General features: G+C 43.2%; 2 protein-coding genes across 4 annotated transcripts in view; both read left to right on the forward strand.

Annotated features, from left to right (window-relative positions):
• LOC127357473 (signal-induced proliferation-associated 1-like protein 1) overlaps positions 1 to 14,074 on the forward strand; it is a 35,311-nt gene extending 21,237 nt beyond the window's left edge. Inside the window, exons 8-22 of one of the 2 annotated variants that reach the window (XM_051389708.1) lie at positions 3,484 to 4,063; positions 5,130 to 5,404; positions 5,508 to 5,762; positions 5,851 to 5,985; positions 6,078 to 6,235; positions 6,347 to 6,429; positions 6,531 to 6,949; positions 7,876 to 8,100; positions 8,665 to 8,827; positions 10,555 to 10,756; positions 10,938 to 11,087; positions 11,302 to 11,419; positions 11,709 to 11,787; positions 11,963 to 12,075; positions 13,853 to 14,074. In XM_051389708.1, the coding sequence (XP_051245668.1) occupies positions 3,484 to 4,063; positions 5,130 to 5,404; positions 5,508 to 5,762; positions 5,851 to 5,985; positions 6,078 to 6,235; positions 6,347 to 6,429; positions 6,531 to 6,949; positions 7,876 to 8,100; positions 8,665 to 8,827; positions 10,555 to 10,756; positions 10,938 to 11,087; positions 11,302 to 11,419; positions 11,709 to 11,787; positions 11,963 to 12,075; positions 13,853 to 13,859 (2,962 nt within the window). In that variant the 3' untranslated portion in view covers positions 13,860 to 14,074. Of the gene's footprint in view, positions 1 to 3,483; positions 4,064 to 5,129; positions 5,405 to 5,507; positions 5,763 to 5,850; positions 5,986 to 6,077; positions 6,236 to 6,346; positions 6,430 to 6,530; positions 6,950 to 7,875; positions 8,101 to 8,664; positions 8,828 to 10,554; positions 10,757 to 10,937; positions 11,088 to 11,301; positions 11,420 to 11,708; positions 11,788 to 11,962 lie in introns of both variants that reach the window. The other variant, XM_051389699.1, reaches the window with a different exon arrangement.
• Positions 14,075 to 16,829: 2,755 nt separating this feature from the next.
• Positions 16,830 to 19,901, forward strand: part of LOC127358451 (regulator of G-protein signaling 6-like) — a 38,886-nt gene continuing 35,814 nt past the window's right edge. For both annotated transcript variants that reach the window (XM_051391568.1, XM_051391578.1), the window contains exons 1-2: positions 16,830 to 17,393; positions 19,756 to 19,851. In XM_051391568.1, the coding sequence (XP_051247528.1) occupies positions 19,768 to 19,851 (84 nt within the window). In that variant the 5' untranslated portion in view covers positions 16,830 to 17,393; positions 19,756 to 19,767. The remainder of the gene's footprint in view (positions 17,394 to 19,755; positions 19,852 to 19,901) is intronic.

Here is a 19,901-nt window from a genome sequence, read left to right on the forward strand (position 1 = left end):
AACAAGCCTTTTTCTTCGACACATGTAAGAAAAGAACTGTTGGTGTGTGTGTGGCATGTGTGCTGAACAAATCTTCTTCCTGGATAAGTACAGGTTTCAGAGAATTATGAGTATGGAACAGCGACTGACACTGAGGTTAAGGTTAGCCCACCAGCTATGAATATATATGACCGTGTCTGGAGACTAAGGAGACTCATTACAATTTTAAGTGGGCCAGACTGACTAAACCCAGTAGCAATGTTGAATGAAAATCTGGTTTTAACTTCCCATCTCAGTGCAGAACTGGACCCTTTTATGGGACCCTTAAAAGCTCCACACTACTTTCAGTGCTACCAGCGGTGTTGTTTTTACGCAGGTAGCTACAGTAGCATTAAGACAAAAGCATTGACCGGAAGGCATGGGTCAAACATAAAAGCCTGTTGCGTGACTGTCCCTTCTGGCTGGATTGTGTGTGTGTGTGTTCATGTGTTCTGCATGTCTGCATAAGCATAAATTTGTTTGATTATGGTCAAATAGAATAGATTGGCCCTGCAGTAGCTGTCAAACTGATGGGAGATCTCCTCTCCTCCTCCGGTGGCTGATTCTTGGCCTCGAGATGATCTGTGACTGCAACTACCGTGGCAATGTTCAAACTTATGCATCGCTACCCCACCGCACACACACACACACTCTATGTGCTCTGCATACACAGATATTATACACACATAGTTGCTCCCTGTCACTATTGTACTCCCATTTTTCCTTTTTACCTCCTTTCTCGTGCTCACTTGCGCACAGTTACACACACATGCACACACTTTTTCCCATGCGCACTAATTCACTCAAAGGCCCACTCTTCACACACTCATATAATACAAGCCTCCCCCATTTCTCCTCCTCCTCTCCCTGCCTGCCACTTTGCCTTTGGGCAGTGTGAGCTGGAATGGTCTGAAGGAGTTAGCGCCATGCACATGAAGTGCTCTCTTCACCCGGACATGCATGTGAGCAGGGAGGATTGTTGAGAGCTCACAGAGTCCCTCAGAGCTCACAGAGTCCATCTGAGGAGCGGACGGGTCCAGCCAGCCTTCTGTGGATTCAGATTCCCTTGTCAAATTTGGGCTTATTTATTTCAAGCCCTTCTTTTTGTCTCCGACCAGCTACTCCATTCCCATCAATGAGTGGACACCTTTCTTTTTGCCTAAAGGGGGCATTTTTTTTGGTTTATACTCTGGGAAAAGAGAGGGGGTGAAATGCTGGCTCTCCTGGTTTGCCTTATGGTTGAAATGGAGAGGCGCGGGACTCGGAATCCTTGAGTACAATCTAGCTACCCCACCCAGAGACATTCACACACACACCCAGCCTTTGACTTCTACTCATATTCTGTGGATTGAGGCACCAAAGGTTAAGACTTCACTCCTGACTGTTTTTTCACTAGTCTTTCCATGGATACTTTTTCCTGATGGTTTGGAAAATATTCTGCATCTGGACAAGAGAACACAGTCTGCAAGAATTTGAGTGGTATATCTTGAGAGTGGGATTGTAACTACAGAACAGAATCGAGTTATTGTTGACCCGGAAAATCTTTTTGTTTCCTTGCATTGATTGCCTCAAAGATTCAGGATATTGTGCAGTAATACTTTGAAGAGCATGGTTGCTTATTGGTGAAACCAGGAGGTAAGTTTTAGGTGTTTGTGTTGATGTTCGTAGGTTGTGGTGTGTGTACTCACGCAGAGTAGTTGATGCTGTGATTTGTCTTTGTCACTTACTGGATACCAAGCTCTGTGGATTTCAGCTGATCACTACTAACACATTTGCAAACATAAACACACACATCACACTACACACTAACATGCACACATACTAGCTTGAATCTTGATTTCTCCCAGAGAGATTATTGTTTGTCATCATTCCATATGACTGTCTTTATATCTTGTGTAAGACCATGTCAATAATGGGGTGTCTTACTTCTCTAATCTGTATTAATAAAGAGCATGTTATGATTTGTTGAGTCATCCAGTTATTAATAGCCTGTTGTTGCCTGCTGCTGAGATTTGGATAATGCTCAGGTCATATTGAGCCAGACCGGAGCATTAGAGGAGTAAGTGGCCCGGGGCCAGCGGGGTGCTAATCTGCTGCTTTCAACCGCTGTCTCAAAGTCACACGGGGCCAGCAAGGCAGATTGCATAACTAGACCTTTGTTTAGGAAACATAGGCCATTTGTGTTTGCTAGCCCTAGCCGCGGAAATGCTTCTCCATACCATGATGTAGCAGAGAGTGGCAGGATGTCAGCACTGGGAGCTGGCCTGTCAACTGTGATTGGATGTATAGTATTTATACGCCATGTTTAGTCAGGCATGGTTTGCAACATTTCTGCTACAGGCAATGGCTGTGTTATCTGTTTAATGGACTGGATGGGGACGTGTCAGAACTGTCACATCAGCTTTTCCGAGACCACGTCTCAGTTTTCCCGTTCTCATGGGCTTTTAATGTATATGCTACTGCTGTATACATAATCAGTTATATCCTCCATGTAACCTTCATACTTTCCAGTAGAAAGTACACAGGGTGTGGGGTATAAACACACTAGCAACTGATTTGACACCCAAGCAATTTTTCCCAAATGGCAATTTAATCCCAATATGTTTGAAAACACACTTTGCTTAATGTGTTCCACGCCGAGCCCATTTTCTTATGAACAACAGGTATGAGGCAGCAGTACCTGCACCTGTTCACTAATTTATAGTAATCCAACTCAAGGACAGCCATTGTGTGCAAATGGAATAGGAGCAGTAGAGGGTAACAAGAGGAGAGCCTTGCCCGTAGGAATTCTAACGCCCTCCTTTATACTCACAAGTGAAACAGGTCAAAGGCAACAACACCTTAGGGGAAACTATGTAAAGATGTCTCTACTATGCTTTTTGACAAGCCCATATGCTGTTTGTCCTTGCAGTGGTTTTCACAGTTACACTGTTGTCTTTTTAGTCTTCCTGTATATTTTTCCAACCATTTTTTGTATTGCTTTATGACTGAATCCAACCAAACCAAACCAAACCGTACTTTCGAAGTGCATTGCTGCAGGCCTATAAAGACTAGGGCTATTTACTAGCAAGAATATGGCGATACAATAAGTATCACGATACAGGAGTTACAATTCAATATATTGTGATATATTGTGATACTGTAAGTAAGGCAACATATTGTGATTTATTTTTATTTTTTATCAAATTTTAGGAAAACTGTCAGAAAACAGCACCATATGCATAAAATCTGAGTATCTGAATTAGTATTTATCACAGTCCCTGTAACATCCAACATCATAGTCCTCAGTTTATGTTTACAACACTGCTATCTAGTAGTTAGGGGTTTAAACACAAGCATTTTTGAAAATCGATGAACTATCACAAAACAAAATATCGCAATATCGATATTTTCTTAAAGGTTGTTTACAGATATGGATTGTAATGTTTATTTATTTACATGCTCCCTCTTTTTTCCTTTCTGCAGTGTGGCTGTCACCCGTTCCCAGGACGTTCCCTCATTTGGCCCACCAATCCCTAAGGGCGTGACCTTCCCCAAGTCCACTGTCTTCAGGGACTTCCTGTTGGGCAAAGTCATCAACGCCGAGAACGCAGCACACAAGTCAGATAAGTTTGGTGCCATGGCAACACGCACACGGCAGGAGTATCTGCGGGACTTGGCAGAGCGTCATGTGACCAGTACTCCAGTGGAACCCACTGGGAAGTTCCCCTTCATCTCTCTGGCACACAAACGGCGGGAGAAGGTGCGTCCATACAGTGGGGCGGAGCTTCGGAGCCTGGGAGCCGTGACCTGGCAGGTTCATGCTGAAGATCAGGTAGCCGGTGCTGAACGGGAATGCCTGTTGGCCATTTCAAATGACTTCATCATCCTGTTGGATCAAGAGGCCAAAACTGTGGTTTTTAACTGCGCCACGCGTGATGTGATTGGTTGGTCAACGGGGAGCCCCGCCTCCATGAAGATCTACTATGAGCGTGGCGAGAGTGTATCACTGCGCTCCATCAATAACAACACAGAAGACTTTGGAGAGGTTGTCAAAAGACTGGAGGTCAGTAGAACTCCACTACTGTCTATCTACATCTCATTATCACACACCATCTGCCGTAGTTATCAGAGGTTACACGGAGCCAAACACCCCATCTCTGACAAACCACTTGTGATGAACACCACAGTCCTTGTCTGACTATCTGAATGGATATTACTTTTATCATTACATTATAGTCATATATCTGGAAAACCTAGTCAATACAGATAACAATGAACCTACATTTCTAAATCAAAAAGTGCTTAGTGAATTATTTCACTTTTATCAGTGACTTCCAGTCCTGTGTAAGTGCATGATATTTCATCTGTCCACTTCCTTGACAACAGTAGTATGAAAAAATAAGAACTAAGTATTGTTGATGTTATTATAGCAACATATGGGTGTAGCCTGAAATTATACAGTCACCAAAAAGCCACAGCTGTTGTGTTGACTCTATGATTATAAGTCATGCTAAGGATAATACATAGTAATTTGGTGATATGATATCATTACTGAGGGTTTCAACGTAGTGTAGGTAAGTCAGTGCTTTTTTTTGATTGGACTTTTGGATCACTCTTCTGACACTGCAGTTCTAGTTGGTGGTAAGCAAAGTAAAGATTGACTGTTGCCTGCTACCAGTACTGGCACATGCCCTTCTTTGTAAAGCAGGAATGTGTTTTTTGTTTTTTTTTCCATGGCCTGTCTTTTAGGCATCATGACATGCATCCAAACTGTAGCTAATTGGAACTCCGCTCCTTCTGTGATTTGCTCCCGGGCTGTACTAACTACTGTTTACTTCTCAATTAACTTCCCACAGGTAGAAGAAGAGCTAGACAGGGTGTCGAAAGGCAGTCAATTATTATGGGAGAGAATAATTTGAATTAAAGTGCTTAGTATTCATCTAATGTGATTGAAATATGTGCCTCAGCTTGTGTGAGACTTGCATTTTAAAATGTGTAAGACAGTATATTAATTTACCTGATGGTTTAAAAAAAAAAAAAAGTATAAAAGTTTTACACATTATGCATTTCTTCTCTCTCTCTTATTCATCCTTCTGCACCTCCTCTCCCTCACTCTGTCTGTTCTGTAGCTGTTGACCAAGGGTAGTCAGACCACAGAGATGACCCTGCGCCGTAATGCCCTGGGCCAGCTGGGCTTTCACGTCAACTTTGAGGGCATTGTCGCTGAGGTGGAGCCCTATGGTTATGCTTGGCAGGCGGGGCTCAGGCAGGGCAGCCGATTGGTGGAGATTTGCAAGGTCTCAGTGGCCTCACTGTCTCACGAGCAGATGATCGACCTCCTCAGAACCTCTGTGACTGTCAAGGTGGTCATCATTCCCCCTCATGAGGACTCCACACCACGCAGGTACAGTGGATATAGATGATCCATAGATGCAAGAGAAACGTAATGCTGTTGTCTGTGGCTGTCTCTAATCTATTCTGACTGTGAACGCTTCATGTTCCAACAGAGGCTGTTCAGAAATCTACCACATGCCCCTTGTGGATTACAAGAACCACAAGGAGGGCATGCCCTATGAGTTAAAGTTCCCCTTCCGCCCCACCAACAACAACAAGTGGCCACGCACCTCCTCCAGCCCTCAAACACGCGCTGCTGGCACAGGGGGAACACTGATCAAGGCTCCTCCTTCAGACTTCAGTGACCGCAACTCTGCTGCTATTCCCCGAAGTGTGTCCAGCGACGGGCGACCCCTCAACCCCAAAAGGTCACAAAATAAATATAATGCTGAACACACAGCCGTCTGACAGCAGTTTACAGTTTGCCTTTAATGACATACTTTTGCATCGTCACAGATATTCCCCAGGGAACGACAACTACGCTCTGGCCTGCTCCATCGTGATGGGTCGCACACTGCACAACACAAACTCCCCCTCCAGCCACTCCTACACAGACACCAACCACTGGAGGCAGAAGTCTATGCCCGATGGGTAAGTTCTGCTCTTAGCTATGGGTTAAATATGCTAAATTGGCTTGCTGCACTACCTGGCAAGATAGGTGACCTTCCTTATCTCCCCTCTAGGTTTAATAACAACAACTGCCAGTCCCCTGTGTCATCTGTGCGGCATGCAGCAGGTGAGGGAGTCAATGGGGTCAAAGCGTGCTCTAGCACTGGTGTTGGATGGTCCCGAACTGGGGAGGGAGAGGTGGCCAGCAGACTGGGGGATAAAACCAGTACAGGTAAGACAAACTCATAACTCTGGTCTCATATTAGCGATAGCAAAACTTAACTAATCCTCTGCTATCACTTGTCTACAGACCTCAGTACCCATATTGCTTTGCTTCCTACAGACACTGTGGTTTCCAAGGCTGTGATTCCTCGCCTCCAGCCGTCAGAGCAGAGCAGCCACATGTCTCCCAACAAAAGCACTAAGGTGAGCTGGAATCAACAAGCACCATACTGTATGTAATTTCCTCGCTCCTATTCGATAGAATGTTGGTGAAAATGCTAATTTGATTCATCATCTCTGAATAGCCGGACGCTCCGTATTCATCCAGCCAGTCAAGCAGCAACACACTCTCGAGCAACGCCTCCAGCTCCGCCCACAGCGATGAGAAGTGGTACGAAGTGGGCTCACGTTCAGGAGTGCGGAGTGATCTTGAGCTCAACGGCTATCTTCAGGGCGCCTCCACTGACAGCGGCATTGATGCCACCTCCTTCACTGCCACGCAAAGCAGCACAGCTTCCTCCACTGGGGCCTTCAGGGCCAAAGACAAAATCTCTTGGCAAGAAGACCCGGGAGGCAGCCAGAGGGCCACAGACACTCCACCTCCGACATCAGACTCTCTGGTCACCATTGGAGGCAGTGAAATCCCAGCGAAGAGTCCATCTGCCTTTCCCCTAGTTCCTGATAATGGCTCCTACAACCTGAGTGATGCCGCCTCCCACTCCAGGTGTGCGGCTTTTCTGTTCCCGTCAGCTGTAGGCAGCTGAGGAATTTTTGCCACTGCATCAATGTTTCATTAAACAGACAGTGATTCATTGTAGTCCCAATATATCTTGTACCATCCTAGATGGAAAAGTCCAAAGCTCTGCACTTTGGCATTAACAAAGGGAGAGGGGAAGACTGAAATAACGTGTGTGTGTGTGTGTGTGTGTGTGTGTGTGTGTGTGTGTGTGTGGTTTTGCATTTGTATGTATCTCCGTCTCCCTGTGCCCATGATAGAAAGGAAGTGCTTGAAGTTGCTAGAAATGCAGGCTGTGAGCTCAGCACTGTTTCCCCTCTTCTAAATCCCACTTCCTTTGAATCAACCAAAGCTTTCCTCCCTCTCTTCTTCACTCAGCCAGAAATAACTCAGTTCCTCCAGACCTGTACATTGGCAGCTTTGTTTTATAGTATGTGCACGCACATGTGCACTAGCATACAGACACAGAACTTGCTGTTTGAAAATTAAAGCTTTTATGTCAAACTGCCGAGGAATGTTATTTGAAGAAATGGAGTGCAAGGACATCGTGTCCTATTTTTATCTATAAATTCATCAGTTGATCCTATCCGCAGCGACAGAAAGAGATGTAGTGAGGGGACGTGTTTATTTTGTGTTTATATATGTGCAACTGCTAGAAACTGGAAAAAAAGTTGCCATCTGGGGCAGTTCATTTTCAGTCACATTAAAGACTGATGAATATATCATTCATCAGTCATGCTAATTGAACAAAGTAAAAAATAAAATGGAACCTACAAATTAATACTACTGTACTGCCACTTTTGCAGCCACTTAATCTTCCCTTGGTGCTTGCATATTGTATAATTACATTAATATATAAGTCTGTGATGCCTCCTTTTACCCATAAGTCTCACCTCCCTCCCCTCTTTTTCCAGCACTCTCAGTTCTGGCCACTCAGGCAGTCCGATGGGACAGGGCTGCAGCCCTGTGTCACCACAAGACGAGGCAGCTGCTGAGGCCACCTCACCCACGTCCCAGAACTGTCAGTCCCCAGGGAGCAAGAGTTTCTACCCCCGTCAAGGAGCGACCTCGAAGTACCTGATTGGCTGGAGGAAACCTGGGGGAACTGTCAACTCTGTGGACTTTGGCAGCACTCGCAAGTAAGATAGGAGTAGTTTACACTAAACATCTGTGGATGTTTAAAACTGTGTCTCCCTGCAGTGCTACGTGTTGTGAAAATGAACATTCAGTGTAGAAATGCGTCCTGCTGTCTGTGGTGTTGATCTTTGAGAGACTGGGGAAAGGAGCCACTGACTTGCTCACCTAATATTAAGGCTTATGTTAATTTGGCCAACACTGCCACCGTGTGGTGTTGTTGCATTTGAAACTAAATCTTTTGGTTCCCACAAAAGGGTGACTAAACATAATTACCCTTTTTCAAAGCAGCATGTGTCTCATTATTTGGCCCAAAGGGCGATTGCACAATTTGTGGTTGATGATTACTTCTGGTTTCACACTGTACAGCTGTTCGACAAACCACAGCTTTTCCTGTTGAAGCAATTAAGTGTCACATTTTGAGAGAGTAGCCGCAGCTCCTTATCGTTCCCATATTCTCATCCAGGATTTGAATTGATGACCTTCAGTAACAGACATGCTTTGCTTCCTGGTTTTCTATATAATTTGTGTTATTTGGATGTGGAGTTGAACCTTACTTGTACCTCCAGAAGGCACCAGAGTGATGGTCTGCTCGGTGGTCAGCCACAGCTCAGGGCTAATCTCCGGGGCTCCCAGTCGCCCCAGCGGCACACTGCCAAGTCCAGCCTGGAAGAAGATTTGAAGAAGCTCATCACACTTGACAGCCCTCCACCTACTACAAGCGAAGAGAAGGTACTGAGACAGGCTGTGGCCTTATTGTCTATACTGATGCTAGAAACACAGTACAGTGATTTCTGACCAGGTGTCCTTCTATCGCAAGAGGTACTTCTGCAGTTTCCAGGGGTTACGTGGAAAGCTTAACTAATTAACCCAACCAAACTGAACTAAAAAATAGAAATGAAGATTTTATTTTGTTATGTGTTGAAGAAAATGAAATAGGATTACAATTTCTATTTGCAATTAGCTGCCGTTCAACTTTAGTCAGTTGTAGTCACTAGGTAGCATGCGAGTAGAATTAGGGAGCTAAAAGTAATAAATAAACAATTGAAATAGTTAGCTACAAGTAATAAACAGTTGAAAAAGTTAGCTAAAAGTAATAAACAACTTAAATAGTTAACTAAAAGTAATAGTTAAAAGTTGATTTAGTTAGCTAAAAGTAATAAACAGTTGAAATAGTTAGTTAAAAGGAATGAATATACTGTTGAAATAGCTAAGAGTAATGGATAAACAGTTGAAATAGTTCAAACTAATAATTAAAAGGTAAAATAGCTAGACGTAATGGATAAATGGTTGAAACTCTTAGTGGTACACCACATCGACATGAACTGATGCACAGAGCCGCCGACTGCTCTACTTTAGGAGTTTGACCACTACTCAAACTGACCTGAAACTCGGTTGTTCGGTTCTGAACTTACAACAGAATTACTTCTGAAAACTCACGACATGAACTGTTTCTCTCTGGCTTTTACAAACCAGTGCCAACATGGACTTACATGTCATCCTTCCGCAGCCTTGTGAATCTGTGGTATAATCACCATGAAAGACTACATTATTTTGGGAAAGAACAGGGGAATAGAAGACAAAGAGCAGTGGTGTGACTGTGTGTCAGTTTTGATCAGCATGCACTCCCTTCCTTTGAATTTCACAAATATGATGCTTTGTGTCCAATTTAATGGATTGTTGTTATCCCTGCATGTCACAGACGGCAAGATGTTGAAACTAACCTAAAGGGATTTAAAGTTACTGTCCCCATAATTAAAAGGTAAAATAGCTAGACGTAATGGATAAATGGTTGAAACTCTTAGTGGTACACCACATCGACATGAACTGATGCACAGAGCCGCCGACTGCTCTACTTTAGGAGTTTGACCACTACTCAAACTGACCTGAAACTCGGTTGTTCGGTTCTGAACTTACAACAGAATTACTTCTGAAAACTCACGACATGAACTGTTTCTCTCTGGCTTTTACAAACCAGTGCCAACATGGACTTACATGTCATCCTTCCGCAGCCTTGTGAATCTGTGGTATAATCACCATGAAAGACTACATTATTTTTGGGAAAGAACAGGGGAATAGAAGACAAAGAGCAGTGGTGTGACTGTGTGTCAGTTTTGATCAGCATGCACTCCCTTCCTTTGAATTTCACAAATATGATGCTTTGTGTCCAATTTAATGGATTGTTGTTATCCCTGCATGTCACAGACGGCAAGATGTTGAAACTAACCTAAAGGGATTTAAAGTTACTGTCCCCATAATTAAAAGGTAAAATAGCTAGACGTAATGGATAAATGGTTGAAACTCTTAGTGGTAGTAGAACAAATGCAAGCTTTAGCAAAGCAGCCTATACACTAACTTTGTGATTATTTGCAAGTGATTCTTCCAATTAAATACCATTTGCAATATGTCTCACTTTGTCTTACCTGTGTCCTGTCACTTGTTTCTGTCCCTATCCAAAGCCATTGTTTCCAGGTCCACCACCCACTCGTCGCTCCCTCCAGAGAACCCTGTCAGATGAGAGTATTTATGGCGGGCAGAGGGAGCCATCCTCCAGTGGACAGCGTGACACGCCTACCGACCTTCTGTTCAGCTGCTCCACCATGCCACGCTCACCCACCACTCGCCATGGACCAAGCCGGCGAGCCTCACACAAATCGCTGGGTAAATCTTTAGTTTTTATAGCTAATCACAGAGGAGGTTGGAATGTGATACATATTGGGGACCTTTGTTTGTAGCTAGAAAAGTAATGTGAATTTCAATACATTGTAAGTCTTCAGATAAAAATAGATAAACAGATACACATGCTGTTCAGTGTTTTACTCTTGCTGTGTCCCGTTCCCAGGAGACCTGTCAGCCCCAGAGAGCTCAGAGCTGGAGCAGGAGAGGAAGAGACAGCAGCTGCAGGACCCTGTCCTCATGCCCCTGCCTGACACTGGGGCAGATGGCCCACTGGACTGGGCTCACCTGGTAGACGCTGCCAAGGCCTTTGAGGGTAGGCACATGTTCAATTTTAATTTCCTCCTCGACGTCATTGGAAGTGAAGGTTAATTACTTTAACTATTATTATTAAATATTATTTTTCAGTGGACAATTTGGCAGAAAAAAAACAACTGTAATCTTTACTCCCACCAGAAGAGGGCACTGTTAGTCTGTATTTGTTCTCTCTCCAGGTCAAATAATGAGTCTTTTCACTGTTTTTTATTCAGAGCAGAGGCTGGTCTTCCTAGCAGCCCAAGAGGAGAGCTCCATGGCTGAGAGCACAGCAGCCACCAGCCCCCAGCAGGCTGAGCCTCAGGCTGCCCCGCTGAGACAGCCATCGCCTGGGTAAGAGCCCTTAGGTCATGGCCTGAGACCAATGTTTGCTCTATCCACTGGTGTCCAGCACTATGCCAGGGACGACCCTGCAGATTTCACTCCAGTCAAACACTACTGCAGCTGATATAATTAATTAGTCCTCCGCTCTGGTTGACTGCAGGCTAGACAGTAAAATCAGCAAAGCGTTTGTAAACCTCTATTCCACAGTATATGAAAAAGCCAACCTGCTTTAACCACTGCTTCACTCTGAATTCTCAGTGTTTCTACCAACTAATTTCCTGGTTGTCTGTTTTCATAGAGAGACTCCAGCCTGCCTGATGGGCAAGGTCAGCCAGCTGGAGTCAATGGTGAAGGTGCTACAGGATGACTTGAAGAAGGTGAGTTATTGTTGAGTAAGAGTGAGAGCTCCTCCTGGAAAATGTTATTTCAAGTAACATAAAATAAACAAAAACATAGATTTAGAGTGACAATATGTGATATATCCAATGTATTAATTGTTTTAATGTCAAGATCTAACAGCATTTTGCTCACAAAAGTCTTTGTCACCACCAGGAGAAAGATGCGAAGGCATCACTGCAGGCTCAGATCCAGAGCTTGCGAGAAGACAACCAGCGTCTCCTGGAGGAGTCCTACAGCGCCTCAGCCAAGCTCAAGAAGTTCACAGAGTGGGTCTTTAACACCATCGACATGAACTGATGCACAGAGCTGCCGACTGCTCTACTTTAGGAGTTTGACCACTACTCAAACTGACCTGAAACTCGGTTGTTCGGTTCTGAACTTACAACAGAATTACTTCTGAAAACTCACGACATGAACTGTTTCTCTCTGGCTTTTACAAACCAGTGCCAACATGGACTTACATGTCATCCTTCCACAGCCTTGTGAATCTGTGGTATAATCACCATGAAAGACTACATTATTTTTGGGAAAGAACAGGGGAATAGAAGACAAAGAGCAGTGGTGCGACTGTGTGTCAGTTTTGATCAGCATGCACTCCCTTCCTTTGAATTTCACAAATATGATGCTTTGTGTCCAATTTAATGGATTGTTGTTATCCCTGCATGTCACAGACGGCAAGATGTTGAAACTAACCTAAAGGGATTTAAAGTTACTGTCCCCATTTAGTTCCCCAGCTAACCTAATTACAAGTGAACAGATTTCCAATTTAAAAAGCTCCAACACAATTTAAAATGTGTTCAACCGATGAAAGAGTTGGTGAAAGCAGTCCTATATTCCTCTGATAGAGGTCGACTCTTTCCAAGAGTTAGGTGACAGCGTGTTGTTAATTAGTTGGTGCTTACACGTTCTTCAGACTCACCAATTCAGTGATAACAGCACTGATTATTTTTTATTACTAACCAAAAGAAAAGAAGCTATATGAGATGATGGGATGTGTCATTCCCCATAAGACACTTTGCTTTTTCAGTAGCAGTGTGGGTAGGTAGACACAGACAGACAGACCCTTTGCATAGCACATAACTGTAAACACTGTAAGGTCAACTGCCTCTCTGTACTGCCTACGTAATAAGATTGTACAAGTGTATTATGTTTAAGTACTAGAAGGTTAAAAGCAAGTAAAACTTGTATAGGACTACTGGTCACAAGCTAATGAAAAGAATATATATATATATATATATATATATATATATATATATATATATATATTATCTTAAAAAAAAAACAACACAGAACAAAATGGGTGCCATAAAGATAGAGATTGACAGTTCAGTGTCACTTATTCAGATTATTGTAAATATATGATGTTAACGTTTATTTTCTCACCTCAGTCCTGGATATGATATGTAAAGAGTATTTATGACAAAGATGATGGCCAAGAAAAACAGCCATATGCAGTTAGAGGTCTGCATGTAATTATTATGGTCAGTCTCCTATATGAGAGAGTATATATCCTTTAAATCTAAACCAAGTTTTCAACAGGAGAAAACTAATTTTTAATCCAAAATACAAATTCTCCTTATTTTTTTTTTTATTTTATTTTTATTGAAAGTCTTTACGGTTTATTTCCAGCCTTGCCTGCTGCAGTGGATTGATTGACCATGTCACCTAGTGTTGACAACATGTAAAATGCTATATGGAACTGACCTCCTCCTCCTCCATCCATAGCATGCTAAAAGGGGCTCAATCTGATCCGTATTTCTCTCAATAGATTAAATCGGTACTGTTCAGTATATGATTACATCATAAGATATTGTGTGAATCCTGAAATTCCAGCTACAGAGCGTTCTGTAGCGTGTAGATCTGCTTGTAAGCCCGGCCTGAATTTGGTCTATAGATGACCAGATAAAGTCCCTATTTAAGCCTCCTTTTGTACTCAGATACTGTGCAACTGTATATAAGGAGAATTTGATATTCATCTGAATTTGCACCTTCATTCTTATTTTCTAAGATTATTTTTTGATATATTTCTGCTTTATTGGCTAGGATATAGTGGAGAGTGAAAGGACCGATATGAAAGGTAAACTGGGGATAAGACAGGACAAAGACCATGAGACGGAGACAGACGAATGAGTTCCAGGCCCCTAGCACAGCAGAACGCCCCTGCACCTTCATTCTTAACATGTGTGACAGCATGTGATTCTGTTTCCATTGAGCTGTGATGTGTAAAAATGTTTATATCTATTAAAGATATTTTGTTGAATTACACATTGTCTCACAGAGTGGTCTTTGGCATTTGTGGCAGACACAATATGATTTAGACACACCATTAATATCACCAACAGAAATACTTTTCCCCAAAAAAACATCCTCTTTATATTTTAGCTAGAAAAGTAATTTATGTGCCATCTGAGGTGGATATAAGAGTAAATGGATACCTGTCAGTGGCCTGGTAGGAGGTGGTTGCCTGCTGTTGTATTGTGATTAACAGAGAGCTGCTGTTTTTCCACTTAGGCATGATTACACAAGGCAGTCGCCCTGACAGAGACAAGCCTAGATCAGACAGATTGATGGATGAGTATAACCTGAGAGACGCCAGGGTGAAGACGTGGAGCATTATGGATCCGAGAAATGAGTGTGATGTCTTTCAGAGTTATTCTGCAATGTTTTTTTTGGATATTGGGTCAAAATTAGATTAAAGGAGAAGCTCACATTTCTTTCACTCTGTCTTAAAATAGGACTCACATGGCCACATGTATGATGGTCTTGGTAGCTTGAGATCCCTTTCTAATGTGATTCTAACAGAAGAGACGGGGAGCATATCTACAGTCCAAGTTCTGTACAAAAAGGCATTTGTTACGTTGAAGCTAATGAGGCTTTAGTGGGTCTCACCAAAAATGTGACTCATTTTAGTACAGAATTCCCTCTCCTGTTTCCACAGAGGTTCCTTAGTGAGCTGCAGTGGAGCGATAGTAACAAGTGCCTGTCTACAGCAATGGGGGTCGGCCCTATGTTCCCCAGACTTATATTGCACATAATGGGAACATGGCAAAGGATCCTATGTTCCCCAGTTCTAGAGTTAAGGAAGTATTTCATATTTACCAGGTTCACCATCTCAGTTTAGCCTTGTTAGCATGCAAACCTTTGCTTGTTAAACACAAAGTTGAGCAGAGGTATTGTTTGTATTATTAACTTTGGCTGAACAGAACTGTCCCTCATCCCCCGGCACTAACAATGCATCAGGAAGGGATTTCTACACGGCCAGTATATGAGAGAAGGAACAATTTGACATGCAATAGTAGGATAAACACGTGTTACCAATAATACTAATTAAGGTTCCATTCCATTCAGGTCAATCATAGTTATCTTACTATTTCATTTCAAAGTACATATGGGCATGTGAATATTGTTGGAAGACAGATCATTTCTTTCAGTAAATGACTGTCTCCACTGTATCTCCATATTGTCCAGATGCAGCATAAGCCCCACTGTATGCATTTGTTCAGCTAATAAACACTCCCCTTCAGTCATTTTACATGCAGACAGGATCTCTGTGGTGTCATGTGTGTGGCCAGTAGTGTTGCTCTCTGGCATTGGTGTGACTGACAGTCTGTTTAATAATTTAGTATTAATACAGATTATAGCAGGGCTGGCCCCCTTAAAGCAGATTAGAGAAGTCCCTGTCCGTCTATCTGCCTGTCGGTCTGTCGGTCTGTCTAATGATGGCACTCCTTAATGCCAGAGCTGCTCATGGGACAGGAAGATATGCTGATTGCAGGTCACTGCAGTGTGGGTCATGTGTGTTTGGTGTAATCAGAGAGATGGGTGGTTATGTCATAATTCTATATGGTAGACAAATTTGTATTTCGATAGCAGAGCTCTTCTAATGTGGGGGATGGGGGAGATATAATATACAGTCCTGCTCTTTTCCTGCTGAAAAGTATTAGAGGAATGTGTGGGGTAAGCACCGTGGGCTGACGAACAGTTTCACACTCTAATGGGTGCGCCACTCATGTGGGTGTGTGACCTTGGTTTCCCTTGGTTACATTTAATAAGAACAGCAGTTTTGAGTTTTCTGACTTCATCTGCTTTCGCCAGAAGACATATCCTGAACATACTGAACTTTTAATTATAAGAATTGGGCTTTTCTTTTGTTTCACTTGATGGAATGTTCATTCAAGGTTTTTTCTGTGTGTGAGGAATAGTTGAAGCACCTCGAATATTTTCAAGGACAGTGAAGAGGAGGCTTCACAGAGCCAGGACCTCTGAAACAACTGAAATAGGGAAGAACACACAATGAAGAAAAGCAAGCAAGATCTTTCTTTGATAACTGGTGAACCGGTTCTGTCAACACAAACATCTGTATGTGTGCGGCTGTGTGTCTGTGTGTGTTCACTCTCCATGCATGCATTCACAAATTGGCAATGCCATGTATTTCTGGAGTGTCTTCCTTGGGGGCTTTTGGGATCTCATTTATGGCAGGAAAAAAGGTTCATTCGTTCGGGTTGCCATTTAAGCTTGAATGATTCCAGAGTTTCCTTGAAGAGAGAGGGAAAGAGGAGAACATAGACATGCAAGAGTGGAGTAGCTGGAGACAGAAACAGAGTGCATGTTTGCCATCCTCAAGCACCAAAAATGGAATTTAATGCGAGCAGATAAAAGCTTCGGAAATACAAATGTAAGTTGTGGAAATGTGTCTAACTTTGGATCATAGCCTTCTTAAGGAAACAAGCAATGAGCAGCCTCTCACACATAAGCTTTGAATGGAAATTGAAAAGCTCAAAGAGTCTGGAATATATATTTATAGCCTTGCAACTGTGTGTGCTCAGTAACTTGTTTTTATATTAGCATTTCAATATCTTCCTAATGAAATGTTTCTCATTTTCAGCATCGGTGGGCGCTGCTGCAGTGTGCATCTCTCTGTCCTCCTTTCCTCTTCACTGTGCATCCACTGCTCTCTCTCACTCTCTCTCTCTCTCTCTCGCTCTTACACACACACATACATAAACACTGCCTCGTGCACACATGCACCCTCTCTCTCTGTCTTTCTCCTCCTTCTATTTTCCTCTTTATATTCTCTATAATTCCTTCATCCCTCCCCCTTTTCCAACCTGATCTGCCTCTCTCTCTCTCTCTCTCTCTCTCTCTCTCTCTCTCTCTCTCTCTCTCTCTCACACACACACTCACTCTTTCGCTCTCGCTAAGACTCGAGCACATGCAGACAGAGGGAGAGGGGGGATGAACGAGGTGCACACATGTGAGGATCTCCTGAACTGCCGGGGCAAGGCAGGACTGGTGAAGAGAGAAGAAGAGGAGGAGGAGGAATAGAGGAATACTGCAGTGACCAGCCAGCTTCTCTCTCTCTCTCTCTCTCTCTCTCTCTCTCTCTCTCTCTCTCTCTCTCTCTCTCTCTCTCTCTCTATTTCTCTCTCTCTTTTTCTCGCTGCTTCACTGCTTTCATCACCCAGTCTTCTTCATCCCCTTCTCTCCCCCTCTGCCAATTATACCATGAACCTGCCTGCTGCTTGTTGCTAAGGGGGAGCCATCCAGGGGAGCAGAGTGGACCAGGCATTATTTTGTTTCTAAGGTAATGAATGCTTTAGTAATGGCAACTGTCAGGTGTCACAGATGTTGCATTGCACTCGGCTGCTCGCCTGCTGAGACTGAACAGGGCTTTGGGACTCTCAGTCACAATGTGGTTCTGGGTGAATCTGGAGCATGGCTTGTTCTGTTCATGTTTGTGTGTGAACTCTAGTTTATTCAGTTTGTTTCAGTTGACCGGGCGTCTATTGGCTTGTTTATTTGAGCCACTGCAGGGGGCTGTGCCCTGTGAATATGTGTGTATGTGTGTGCAATGTCCTTTTATATTTGTCTCCTCATAAATTGGTCTTTGCTGTGTGCTTGGATTTGAGGTTGTGCATGTGAAGATACACAGTTGTACTGCACATGAGGGCATGCTGGTGCTCTCTGGGTTTCTTTCAGCAACTGTCAGTGTCCGTACTCCATCACTTTGACACAAGCTTTCAATTAACATCTTGGATGGGCCCTCTGTGGAGTTTGATTTGCATGCTTGATCAGCTTGATTGGGAGGAAGTTGTTCTCTAGAATTACAGCTTCCTGTCAGCAGGGGACCTATTGGGACACTATTGTTTTCTTTAAGCAGGTGCTATGCAATCCATACTGCCTTGTCTTTGTATATGGCCCTTGAGGCAGATGCAAAGATTAGCTGTCTAATGTGCTCAGACTCTAAAGAGAGCACAGACGTGTTAGCCAATGGGGAGTGCTGCACTCCGCACTTCTGGTGGCAATAACAAACAGTAAGACGAGAGCGGATGATTACTTATTCACTCAAGCGCATCACTATGCTCCATGGTGTAATAGATTAAAGTGTTCAACTATGGTGACAAAGCCACCTTGCATGTCTGCTGTCGTGCAAGCTGGCGGCATGCTAAATTTGAGCTATTTCAATTTTCCCCTCCTCTCCACCAGAGCCATTATCTGCAGTTGTTCAAACTTGTAACATTGCACGGCTACAATTATATAATTCAGCTACTCCAAATCGCTTGCCAGCAGCCGGCCCTTGGCAAGATGCAGTGTTACTAATTCAGTTAATGTATGAAGGTTTCATATTGTGCCTGCTTATGTGTGCCTGACATGAAATGTTGTCTACGTCCTCTGTGCTTTCTCCCCTCAATAGCTCATCATAGTTCTTTTCAAACACAAATAGCTGTTACAGTGAATAGTGAGGCCCAGTGAGCCGTGTGATTATTTTTTTTCCTGGCAGCTTTATCCTCTCGCACTTTGTGTTTTATAAGTACCCAAAATTATGAATGTGTCGAACTGTGTAATCCACCCCCTCACCCCTCTTTCCTCCACATGATTAAAGGACTAACAAATGGTTTAACCCATTTAATACACACGGGAGCCTTCAATGGCAAAGGGTACACGGGGCTAAGGAGGCTCGATGAAGCCCAGTCGTCAGCGTAGGTTATGGAAATCCTTAGTTAAGCAGAATTAATTCTCCTGCGAGAGTAGAGGAAGGGGGGGAGAGGGGAGACAGCCTAGAGAAAGTGATGGGGACTGTGTGGAGGTTGTAAATAAATCCCTTAACAGCAGCTCTCAAAGAATGAAGCCTGGGGGGGTTAATGTTGGGAGTGCAGGCAGATCAGAGGTAACCATCATATGATTGTTGCTAATGGAGTCAACACTTACTCTAAGCATAAAAACAACAACACGCATAGTGGCATTGTAGCATTGACCACAGTTAAACTCTCAGTATCACCACTAGGAGGGTTCATTTATTATGAACAGCAGTTTCTTATAAAGAAAGATGACTCATCAACCTCACAGCCACATTGGCTCTGTGTTGTAGACACTAATCTTTGCTGTATAATTAGTGCCATCCTGATTCCCCTGATCACGTTTCTTTCAACAGGTAGCTATATTTCAATTATTTATCCCTTACCTTTAATTTAAAAATTTAAACTGTTTTTACCTAACTATTTGACCTCTTTATTAATTACCTATAGTTATCTTTTTACACTGTGAATCTAATTTAAAATGTGGATAGATTAAAAAAAAAAAAACTCCTTTTTTTTCAAATTAGTTGAGCTACTGACAGCAGAACTACCCCCACATACGGTTGCAAATCAGTATTGTCTATGCTCATTATTTGACTTTGAGGCTTAGTTAATATTCATCTTACATCAGCCTACCTGAGCTCTCTTATCTGTCCCTTCTGTGACAGGTGTCTCCTTTCCGAGACAGCCGCATACATTTTGGCAGCTGAATGTCGTGACGATAAAGACTGTTGGACTGGAGGAATGTTGGTTCCCAGAGGAAATTGAAATGCTGACTGATGTTTATCAAATTGTCATTTTGTGTTCTTCCACCCTCCAGTGGATGTTGGGTGCTGCTGTGTTCATGTGATTCATCTGTTCCCTCGACAGGACTGAGTCAAAATGGCGGAGGGGTCCAAAGACCAGGGAGGTGTGGGCACCACTGATCCAGAGGAGGACTCCCCCAATATGATCGTCTACAGAAAGGTAAGGCTGGCTCTATGTGTGTGCTACAGTATCTGGCCTATATGAAGGGA

Source organism: Dicentrarchus labrax, unplaced genomic scaffold, assembly GCF_905237075.1.
Source record: "Dicentrarchus labrax unplaced genomic scaffold, dlabrax2021, whole genome shotgun sequence".
Classification (NCBI taxonomy): Eukaryota; Metazoa; Chordata; class Actinopteri; family Moronidae; genus Dicentrarchus; species Dicentrarchus labrax.